Source organism: Triticum aestivum, chromosome 5B, assembly GCF_018294505.1.
Source record: "Triticum aestivum cultivar Chinese Spring chromosome 5B, IWGSC CS RefSeq v2.1, whole genome shotgun sequence".
NCBI lineage: Eukaryota > Viridiplantae > Streptophyta > Magnoliopsida > Poales > Poaceae > Triticum > Triticum aestivum.
In genome coordinates, this window is record NC_057807.1 from 577,258,547 (window position 1) to 577,270,378 (window position 11,832).

General features: G+C 44.3%; 1 protein-coding gene across 1 annotated transcript; it reads right to left on the bottom strand.

The window, feature by feature from the left end:
* Window positions 1-2,952: 2,952 nt before the first annotated feature.
* On the bottom strand, window positions 2,953-9,075 carry LOC123113351 (MADS-box transcription factor 34). Its single transcript, XM_044534566.1, has 8 exons — window positions 8,491-9,075; window positions 6,725-6,806; window positions 4,575-4,636; window positions 4,277-4,376; window positions 4,119-4,160; window positions 3,986-4,027; window positions 3,451-3,599; window positions 2,953-3,359 (listed from the first exon to the last, which is right to left on the bottom strand). The coding sequence occupies exons 1-8, from the start codon at window positions 8,673-8,675 to the stop codon at window positions 3,311-3,313; spliced, it is 711 nt and encodes a 236-aa protein (XP_044390501.1). The 5' UTR covers window positions 8,676-9,075; the 3' UTR covers window positions 2,953-3,310.
* Between the last annotated feature and the right edge of the window lie 2,757 nt (window positions 9,076-11,832).

Genomic DNA, 11,832 nt, shown 5'->3' on the forward strand with positions numbered 1-11,832 from the left:
AATGCCAGAGGCATTCATATAGAGTCATATTCAGTTTATCGAGTTGTAAGTAAATAAAAGTGTCATGCATTCTTGAGTGTTGCCCCGACCAGTGAGGATTAAAAAAAGAGAGGCCGAAAAGAGCCCAACAAAAAAAGATAAAAGAAAAAAATTAAAAGAAAAAAGAAAACAAAAAAATGAGAGAAAAAGAGAGAGGGGACACACTACTATCCTTTTTCCACACTTGTGCTTCAAAGTAGAACCATGTTCTTCATATATAGAGTCTCCATGATTTGTCACTTTCATATGCTAGTGGGATTTTTTTATTATAGAACTTGGCTTGTATATTCTGATGGCAGGATTCCTCAAATGCCTGAGGTCTTCATGGACAAGCAAGTTGGCTGCACACCCACTTAGTTTTAGTAGTGAGCTTTCAAACACTTATAGCTCCAGTGCATCTGTTGCATGGTGATCCCTACTCCTTGCATGGATATCAATTGAAAGGTGTCTTCATGGCCTAACAATCCGCCAAATTGATGCGAGAGTTTCTCTATTTTTGTCTTCCTTTGAACCCCTACCATCATTCTCTATTCCACCAATAGTGCTAAGTCCATGGCTCACGCTCAGGTATTGAGTGAACATGAAAATGTTGAAGCGCGTGAAAAAGTATGATACAATTGCTTGATTTGGCACTGGGATACTCTTGATTTGATATATATATATATATATATATATATATATATATATATATATATATATATATATGCAGGGAAGAACGGGCGTGTCATGCTTACCACAACTAAGTGTATAGAGGTTGTTTCCTTTAGCTCCATTAGTATGAAAGGCAAAGATGAATTACAGGCATGTTTTGTATTATTGTTAAAATATCAAATTGATAGAATATTGCCTTGAATCACTCCTATCCTAATATTCATGCCATGATTAGATTATTTGATCAAGATAATGTTAGGTGGCAATCCACATCAAAAAATATCTTTTATCATTTACTTACTCGAGGACAAGCAGGAATTAAGCTTGGGGATGCTGATACATCTCCGTCCTATCTATAATTTTTGATTGTTTCATGCCAATATTCTACAACTTTCGCATACTTTTGGCAACAATTTATATGATTTTCTTGGACTAACATATTAATCCAGTGCCCGGTTCCTGTTTTTTGCATGTTTTTTGTTTTGCAGAAAATCCATATCAAACGAAGTCCTAGCACGATAAAATTTTACGAAGATTTTTTTGGAATACATGTGGTTTTTGGGAGGAAGAATCAACGCAAATGGAGGCCCACAACCTCCACAAGGCAACAGAGTGCGCCCCACCCCTAGGGCGTGTGGTGTTGCCTTGTGGCCACCTCGCAAGTCGGTTGGATCCCTTCTCATCCTCAAGGAAGATTATATTGAAAAAAAATCATGTTAAAATTTCAGCCCAATCGGAGGATCTCTCAATATTTAAGAAAAGCTTTTTGGCCAGAAACAGAGACGCAAAACAGAAGGAAAACAGTGAGAGATCCAATCTCGGAGGGGCTCCTACCCTTTGGGAGCCATGGCGGCCAAGGACCAGAGGGGAAACCCTGCTCCCATCTAGGGGGGGGCAAGGTAGAAGAGGAAGGAGGGGGATCTCTCCCCTCTCTTCCAGTGGTGCCGGAGCACCACCCGAGGAACCATCATGACAACAATCTCAACAACTTCGCCGCCGTCATCACCAACTCTCCCCCCCCCCCTCTATGCAGTGGTGTAACCTCTCTATTCCCGTTGTAATATCTACTTAAACATGCTTTATGCCACATATTATTATCCAATGATGTGTTGCCATCCTATAATGTTTGAGTAGATAGTTTTTGTCCTACTGGTTAATTGTGGTATGGTGTGATTGATATGAGTTGTACGTTATTAATGGTGCTGTCCTATGGTGCCCTCCGTGTCGCGCAAGCGTGTGGGATTACCACTGTAGGGTGTTGCAATACATTCATAATTCACTTATATTGGGTTGCGAGAGTGACAAAAGGTTAAACCCGAGTAAGAGGGTCACTACTGCAGGATACTGCTAATGCGACACTATGATCAGAGACCTTTTAACGAAACTGTGTGCGATGCATTAATCGCAAACGGTGGTGTAAAAAAACCGTCAAAAAAGGTGCAAAAAGTTTGCGATGGCGGAGCCATCAAACACGGTTCAGATTTTAGTTGCGTGTGCAATGCAGGGCACACTGTTAATCCATTCGAACTGTTTGCGATGAGGCAGAACAACAGAAACGATCAGCCATATCAATGTGTGTGTGATATACGACATACAGTTCGCTCCGATGAACTGTTTGCTATTAGGGAGTGCAACAGAAACAGTTAGCCAGATCAAGGTGTGTGTGATATACGGCATACGGTCCATGACAATGTATGTGCTGGTATATAGAATCCCGGGTGACTTGGTTGATGAATATGTTCACATCTCCAACGTTATGTTTATTATTTTTATGAAGAGATTTGTGAATGTTATGATTGAGAACTTCTGAGAAGAGTATCTACAAGCACCCAATGCAAATGACACGACAAGGCTGATGGAAATTGGTGCAGCGAGAGTGTTTCCTGGGATGCTTCGGAGTATCAGTTGCATGCACTAGAGATTCAAGAATTGCCACACATTGGCTTGATCCAATCATCATACTCATACTCAAAATTGTTGCCTCTCAAGATATATGTCTTTGGCAATGTTACTTCCGAATGCAAGATCTCACAATAATCTCAATGTCATCCAAAGACCTTTTTCGTAAGGCTTATTTTTTGTGAGGCTTCACCTTGCAACTTTGAATTCAATGGTCATCAGTATGATAACAGTATGATAAGGGCCACTACCTTGCAGATGGCATCTACCCCACATGGTCAACATTTGTGAAGACAATTTAAAACCCTGAAAATAGAAAGAGAGCTCACTTTGTCGCGGCCCAAGAGTCCGTGAGAGAAGATGTTGAGGGAGCATGAGCGTGCCATACATGCATCGGGAAGGTTTATTACCCTGTTGTAAATCAAATCCCAAAAGGAAAACCGTTCTCTCCTTTTCTAAGCAAAACGAGCAATATAACACTTGCTAATAACAAATAAGACAATCCCTGTACACATTACTTAAAAGAAGTCCGGCAAGCACTTGAAAAGGAAACACAAAAGCAGCCGAGTTGATATATATATAGGAGCCTATTGGAGATGCAGGACACATAGGCAGGCAACGCATCTTGTTGTTGATTGTTTTTGAGATAGATAATCGCTCGTGCCAAGCGGTGCATCTTGTTGATCGACTGGAACAGTAGACAGATCATGCGGGTGCGTAGCTATACCATCCATGCAGGCGGCGGCTGGTTCACATCCATGCCACGAAATCTGCAGAGACAAACGCCGGTGATCATTAGTCTCTGTGTCATGAGTTTAGCAGCAGCAAAAGGTAAAAAGAGATAGAAGCGCTAGCTCTTACACTGGCTGTAGAGAAGGATAGCATTCTAGGGCCTGGAAGAAGTGCTCTGGCTGCGGAGGCGTGTGAGGCGGCACGCCCCGGTCGCCCTGCCACATCTGCTGCTGCTGCTGCGGGGGATCAGGTGTCGCCTCCAGCTCGATCTCGCCAAGCTGAAGTGAAACGGGAGTGATCAAGAGCATTACATACACCAATGGATGAAGCCATTTTCAGCAGAGGGCAAAAATAAGAAGAGCAGTGGTTTTCTGAAAGCCAGGAAGAAGAGGAATGCTTGCAGTGCACAAACACACGTAACCACGGCAGGTAGCTGCAATTGGTGGTACCTGAAAGCCTCCTGTGTTTATACTGTGGTGCCAACCAGGGTCCCCTGCCTACTATAACTAACTACCTGTGGGCTTGTGGCATCATCAACTTTCCAATCACTTGTCACTGGCCCAAGTGAAATGAGACAACTTCTCCTTGACGATGGTCCCTCCCTAGCTACGTGCGTACAAATGCAGACCTTTCTAGCTAGGAAAAATGATTTGGGTCATGTTACCTTTCTTTTCAGGGTCATGTTTGCATCCTCTAATATTTGTTCCTGCCAAAGAAGATTGTGCTTGAAGTTACAGAAGGGGACACCATCCATCATTTAGCAACATAAATGGAAAGTATTTGAGTGACATATGTACCTTTCTCTTCAGGTCGCACATTTCATCCAGCAGTACTTGAGTCTGTGAAGTGCAGGTGAAGTCATGCGCACTAGAGTTAGTGAAACTAGCAGCAAGCAAAGCAGATTAACCTAGTTTCCACTTGTACCCTGAACTTTTTTTCTTGCTATGTAGTTTACCTTTCTTGACCTTATTTGTCTCAAGGTCTTGCCTACTTGACTCTCAAGCTGATCAAGCTCCGTTGTACTCAGTGGAGCCAAATCCTCGCCCAGGAGATTCCTGTGGCACCATCAACAGTACTTACTTTAGCAAACCACCAACAATAATTACTTCACCAAACATAGCAAATGTTGCCATAATGGTTGTGTGCATCAAGAGATGCAGAGGCGGGGTTTTTCCTCATTTTCTAAAAAAAAGCAAATGTTGCCATAACCTGCTCAAGGGAGCAATTATCTGAGAGGAATATAAAAACATCACCTTTGTGAGTGTTGTAAAACCTCAACTCTTGCCTTCAGCTCCATATACTCCAGATAGTTGTTCTGCAGTTAGTGTAAAGGAGATATGGAAAAAATGCTAAATCAAGTAAATTTAAGAAAAAAGCCTTTTTGTCCAAAAATTAAAGCTAAAGAAAATGTTAAGTTACTCCATAATCAAATACTTCTCCTCAGTCACATTGTAGATTGTCGTTTCCAATTTGTGTCCAGCAAACATTTTTAGTTTGATCATCAATAAAAAGAAATTTACAAACACGTGACACCGAAATTTACATTTGAATCATCATATTATTACGGAAATTGATGGTCAAAGTATCACGAGGAAGACAACCTACATTATATGGTTCAAGAGGTAGTATATAACAACTCCGACCATAAAATCTAGGAATACTTAGTAGATTACAACTTCATCTAAGTCACGTAGTAGGTCTTTCAAAAATAATCGGCATGCATTTTTAATCTGATCATCAATAAAAAGAAAATTAATGACATTTGACACAGAAATTTGAATTACTGCTAAACATAATTCGATAAACATGTTTTATTTGAATCAACATGTTCAGTAGTAAAATGAAAAGGGAAATTGATGTTCAAAATATCACCTTGGAGACAACCTAGACAAACTTGGAATACCAGATCATCGAAAAATTCTAGCAAAATTCAAGTGAAACTTTTGTATCTTCGATATCCTTGTTATGCACAGGAGCCCTTTGTTTTTCAATATGCTGTAAGATTAGTTTACCAGGAAAAAGAAAGGATGAACCCAACCGCAACTCCCTTTCTGGACAACATCAAGAGATCAGATGAATCATATTGTCACTCTCTCACACCTTCTAGCACTTGGATACTTTATCCTAAGCAAGAATCTGCCGTTAAGGAAACCAGTCATCTTATCACTGATCTCTTGTTTGCACCTTGCTATGGATTACTCCCTCAGTAAACTAATATAAGATAAGATCTTTTAGACCACTACTTGATTGCTCATGTTGAGTTTATATAGTCGTTGCTTGGTGTGTCTTCTAATAGAAATAGTACAAGTCCTAGCAATTAAGATTATGATTAAATTGTTCCGTGAATCCTCAGGAATTACATACCAGCAATACTCTCCGTGTGAATCCACATCAACAATAAATTCTCGCATGAACAGGTAAGGGTCTAGTAAGTCCAAATCTATCCTCTTGGACATCTCATTTGGGAAAATATGACTGTGGCCACGAAGAAGGCGAACCATGCTTTAGGCTCTACTAAACATAAATCGAACATTTTACTCATATGCATGTTTAATAAACAACTACCACATTTATACCATATAACATATAGCAATGTTGTCTTTGTGAATTTGAATACATTCCACAGTTATAATAAACTCATCAGCAGGTATATGACACTTTGGTTGTGTGCACCACAATGATGCAGAAGCTGGGGTTCTCCTCCTTTCTCTAAAAAAAAGGTATATGGCATGGCTAACCAATCTGAAGCTGCTATCTGCTACAATACTGCATGCTATGGCCAACCAAGTTGTTAGTCTAACTTATAACTAACCGCAACATGCATTACACCTAAGCAAATAATTTAACAAACATGAGTCCCCAGGCACTTGATGTTGTATTTCACATAGATAGCCACATAATTGTGCCGGGCATATGCATGAAATGCATTGCGCGAGTGCTCATTAGTTGTACTTCCCAAGATTCTAATTGCCATGAACTTACATTCCCATATAATATTAGAAACTGCTAAAAATTGTCCGAGGTTTATATTTTGCTTCTCAAGCCATCTGGGCATGTTCGCAAGGCAGTAATTTTACATCAAAAAAAAGTCAAACAAATAGTTCACTGCCTACATGACAAGCAGTAAATTCCATGTTCCAAACACGGATAAACAAGTGAACCAGCAGAGAAATACTTTTTAGCAATCATGAGTGAACTAGGTAATATATTTTAAATTATTGCTTCACAACATCAATGTAAATATGTTATTTAGAGCATTATAAATTAGGAATGCTTGTACATTGTTCTATGAAGGAAAGCTAAACTTTGCGATAACCTGCTAGTTAAAAAATGAAACATGTTGTATCTGAGGAAAAATTGTAGCATTTGCATAATATGCACATTGGGAATAAAAGCCTCAAACCTGCATCTCATCTCTAGTTGGCACGGCAGCATCTTGGGAAGCAAAAATGTACCTCTGGTACCTCTCGAGGGTCTTAAGCATGCTGCGAGGAGTTCAAAATTCGAGATTAAGTTATGCAAGTACACACATTGGTAAATAACACAAATTCGAAGTCACCGGGGCGGGAAGGGTGGTTAGAAACTAAATATCACTATTTACATGAAAAAATTCGATAATTGGCATTAAAAAATTGAACTATTATGGAAAATCTTTTGAAACTCATTTTGGCGATTATCACTTTTGAAACCTGCCATGAAAGTTGTGTAAACATCACAATCTAGTGAAGACTTGACCAAGTACCCCCAAAAAATCTTTTATATAAAAAAAGTTTACTTTGACCATTTAAACTTTTCGGGGAACTACGCTGCTGTTTGAATGTTTCTTTAGCGACTACCGTAAGAATGCACATCGTGAATTTTCACTAAAAGGGCAATTTAGCCAAAATTGCTACAAAGTTTAAGCTAGCCATCAGTGGCATGTTTGTATATAGCTGAATGTACTCCCTTCGTCACATATTTTAGGACGGAGGGAGTAGTAATCATGATTGGCCCTACAAAATATTAGCATGAAGTTTTACTTGGTCTGATTTCACATTTCATGTATCAGTGGTTTTATAAAGTTATTGAGGAAAATCAATGGCTTTACAATTTTGACAGATAACCAAACTATATTTGACTCGAACATACATGAAGTTCTGAAATCATTAGGAAATGCTACCCACAGAGCTGCTTAAATAATTACGTACGAGCATAACATTAACTAGGTTAACTTGTTTTCTTTTGCTCCTAGGAAGTAGACATGGCACTTCTTTCGTACATAGTACATATGATGCAGCAGTTGCCCTGTCACATCATGTAAGGCCACAGTTGAATTAAAGTACTTAACTGTTTCATTATGTTCAATAGTATTATTCGGTACTTTGACTTAAAACTTAATGCATTTCAGGTAACTGAAAGCAGTATTCTTTCTTAATTCTTTGACAAATACATTAAACAAGCTTAATTCAACGGTTCACCTTAAAGGTGTCAAATTAATTAGACGGAACTTTTGTTTTGAGAAAAAATTACACTGAACTTGGGTCTGCAGGAAAGTATGTAAAAGTACATAATTAAAATTAATTCTCAGATGTGGGTCATCTACTACCCAAAACATAAGACAGGCTAGATAATTTGTAGAAACAATTTAAGTGCATATATGAGTTTCACCCAAAGCATGCATGCCAAATTGGTGCAAATTAAATATCAGTTAATTAAAGCTCTAATTATGTGCATACATGTATCCTCAATACAGGAGTGGTCAGGCGCACATAAAATGAAAACCACTTTTCTTCTTCGTTTTTGCGATTTAAAATCCCCCCTTTTATCCTCTACGGTGAATGAGACAAACATACGCATGACATACTTATAGTACTACATAGTATGTCCATCGATCTGCTGCTGCGGGTGAGCTCATCAATTTTTCTTTTGTTTGCCTCTTTTGACACAGTGGCCAATAGAACAGCAAAAAACAGGAAAAGAACGTACGGACCCAGCCCCCCATTAGTTCATGCACGGACGCCCAAACACGCAAGAAAATTCAGATCGAACGTCGCGCCTGGAAAATTTGTTTCAGCGGGGAGAGCATATCAAAAGGATCGACGCGGCGGCAAATCAGAGAGAGAAGGAAATGGAAGGATCGACATGGTACGGGACTACGGGGTTCGGGGGGAGATCGGGACGGGTAATTACTTGGATGAGGAGGAGAACTGGTAGAGGCGGCCGGCGTGGGAGAAGAGGACGAGCGCGACCTCGGCGTCGCAGAGGAGGGAGAGCTCGTAGGCCTTCTTGAGCAGGCCGTTGCGGCGCTTGGCGAACGTCACCTGGCGGCTGATCTTGTTCTCGATCCGCTGCAGCACCACCTTGCCGCGACCCATCTCCGAGACCACTGATCTCTTCCCCCTGAACCTCTCACCCTCCTCACCTCGCCTCCCAACCAGCAACGTGAAAGCTGACACGATGTGTGTCTGCTAGGGGCGAGCTAGGAAGGCGTGAAATCTGGCTCGATTCGTTGCTCTCAACCAAGGCTAAGTAAGCAGCTAGCGCCTAGCAGCTCCCTTGCTTGTCCTAGATTTCTTTTCGAGGGGCCTGGGCAGCAGGGTTGCAGCAGTGCCGGGGCGCCTGTGGTGGTGGTGGGCTATAGCTAGCTTGGCCGAGAAGAGGAAGACGGGCGGGGCAGGGCAAGAATCTTTCCCTTTCCCTTTCCCTTTCGTGCGGTGCAGATTGGATCTCGCCTCTCGCTCTCGCCCTCGGCCCTAGCTACGTACTAGCTTAACTAGGGTACTACTACTACCATATCTAGACACCACCACCACTACCAGACCAGCTAGCTAGCTAGGTCTCAGTCGTCCAGGCAGGCAGGCGCACACACACACGCAAAACGTTCCTTCCTTCCTTCCTTCCTTCTCTCGCGCGCCCATGCACGAGTAGTCAGCGTCACCCTGCCTGACTGCTGGGTAAAAATTCTCGCAAGTCACCGGCGAGGTCGATGTACGTCGGTGCGTGCGTGCGTGCGTGGGGTGAGATCGACGCCGTACGTGCGTGCGGTGCGCGACCCAGGGGGGCGGCAGGCCCGAGGCCGGGATGCGGCCGGCCGAGGCAGGCGCCGAGCGGACGTGTCGACCGGCGGCTGGTGCCACGCCTTTACTGGTGCCCGAAAAGCTAGGCTCGCTGACGCGCGCCAACAGGAGCTATAGCTCCCCCGGCCGCGAGCCTAGCGCACCCTGCTCCCTGTCAAGTGGCAAGCCCACGCAAGCGATGCTGCCATGCTGCTTCTGCTGCTACTCAACTATTTACTCCACCACTGGTGCTGCCGTGCCAGTGCGCGCGCCCGCCTCGGTTGCCATCCAGAGCGATCGATCTCCGGTGGCCAGTGCGCGCGCGCCGTGCATGCGCGCGGGTACGTAGTCACGTACGCCGGGTGCGCGCACCGCGATGGGACGCCGTCGCGCTGCCGAGCGCCGATACGACGCTCGCCGGCTGCCATACAGCATAGGTACGCGTCCGCTCCGACCCGATGGGTCGTCGCCTCACGTGACCGCGTCCTTCGCCCCTCTGCCTCGTGGATGGATGTCAGACGTCGCCGGAGAGAGAGAGAGAGAAAGGGGGCGGATCGATCGATGAGCGCACCGCATCTGCACAGTGACCGCAACTACTCCGCAGGCCATGGGCCAGGGCAATGCCAGCTAGTATCGTGAGGTGACTGCTACAGTGGGCGACGGGCCCGCGCGCCGTGTAAACCCATGATAGCCTGCGTCGACGATATGAGCAGCTACTCTATGCAAGTTGTACTACTGGCTTGTGATCGCCTAGAATTTGTATGGTAATTGATGTGTGTGTGTGAGGATTTGAGTCTCATTTTCGAACAAACATTGGTATTTTAGGGCATGATGTGCGGGACGCGCACATGTTTGGTTGGCCGCCCGCCATGCAACCGCATCTCGAAACAGGCTTTCGCACCGCTTTATATAAAAAACAACAACCAAGATGGTGGGGTAACCCTCGTATAACCCGATCCCAAGATAAATGGATCACACAGAACGCAAGCGATATTGCTAGCGAAAGAGTATATTGGAAGAGCATAATACAGCGCCACACTACGTCCTAAACACCTAAGTTTCACGACAACGCCCCCAAGAGGAAAACCAACGCAAAGCATCGCCGCCATTGAGTCCAGAGGGACAAGGGTGCATCCATGTGCCCTAAAAGACCGTACACATTGATTTATTTTTCACTGACATTTCAATTAGTGTTTACACAAAAAAAATCCCTAAAATAAAGGAAAATGCAACTAAAAATCATAATCTACTACTCTATGTCGGAGTGAGGTCGATGAGCCACGTCGGGGCCGCCGGCCTCGTCGTCGTTGGAGGTCGGTGTGAACATATAGTTGTCGGGACCGCCGGTATCGTGCTGCTCTGGCGCCTCGTCGTCCTCAGCCTTGTGCTCCTTGAAGAGCCACGCGAGCCGCGCCTCATTGATGCAGAAATGGCAGTGCTTGTGGGGAAGCATGCGGGCGTTCTACACGGATGTGAGCACCACAAGGTTCACGCCAACGACGTCCGGGCGTAGCAACAAGCACAACAATGGTAGCGGCATCCATGCGCTCGGCCTCCAGAAGAGCGAACGACGCGCGGTGCTCCAGTAGCTCGGAGCGCAAGGTTGTACTGCTGCTACAGCAGCAACATGCTAAAACTGGACAACGGCGCATCGTCGATGACCATCGCCTCCTCCTACAAACCTCTACCAAGGCCATCGGGTCGTCTTCTTCCTTCTCCGAGCTTAGCCCTAGAGTGCAAAGGTTGGTTCGTCACAATGTGGGTCTGACACTGCTAGAGGTCTGTGGCATGGACCTCCTCCGCAACGCTTCTGCATCAACCGCGACACTTCTGCGTCAACATTTTGCAGTACATGACCTTGCTTCACACCATGCTTCTCCAGCGAACTAGTAGACGACGGATGGTGGATGCGATAGGCGCTTAGACGGTAGGAGAATGGGTGAAAGAGATAGGGTTTGGGAAGTTGTTGGTTGGATTTAAATAGGCTGGACAGGCAGAGCGACGAAGGTTCAATGCAGGGAGCTAGAGGCCTCTCGAGCGGCATGCGTGTGGCACCCCGGCTCAGAGGAATCGGAACACCCCGTATTCCAGCCCAGAGACCAAGTCTTCTGGAATACGACACTGCTTGGCATAGAACAAATCAGCTCTTATTACAAATGATATGGATACAATGGTTTCTATATCAGAACAAATTACATCGGCATGGCGATACTACGCCTACTCAGGTTGCTCTATGCTAGCAGCAGAATAACTCGAGGCAGCAGAACAACTTCTAGCAGCGGAACAACGAAGACAGTGATGGACTCCACTCCGCAGGGACTCTGGCTGGAACGCGTATCCTAGCTTGCAAACTCAGGATCCTCGGCAATCAAGCAAACACGGCAAGACCTGCAAACTGGCATGACACGTCAGGTAAGTACTTTGAATGTGCTTGCAACCTCAGAGCAACCAAAGCAATCAAGACAAAACAACAGCA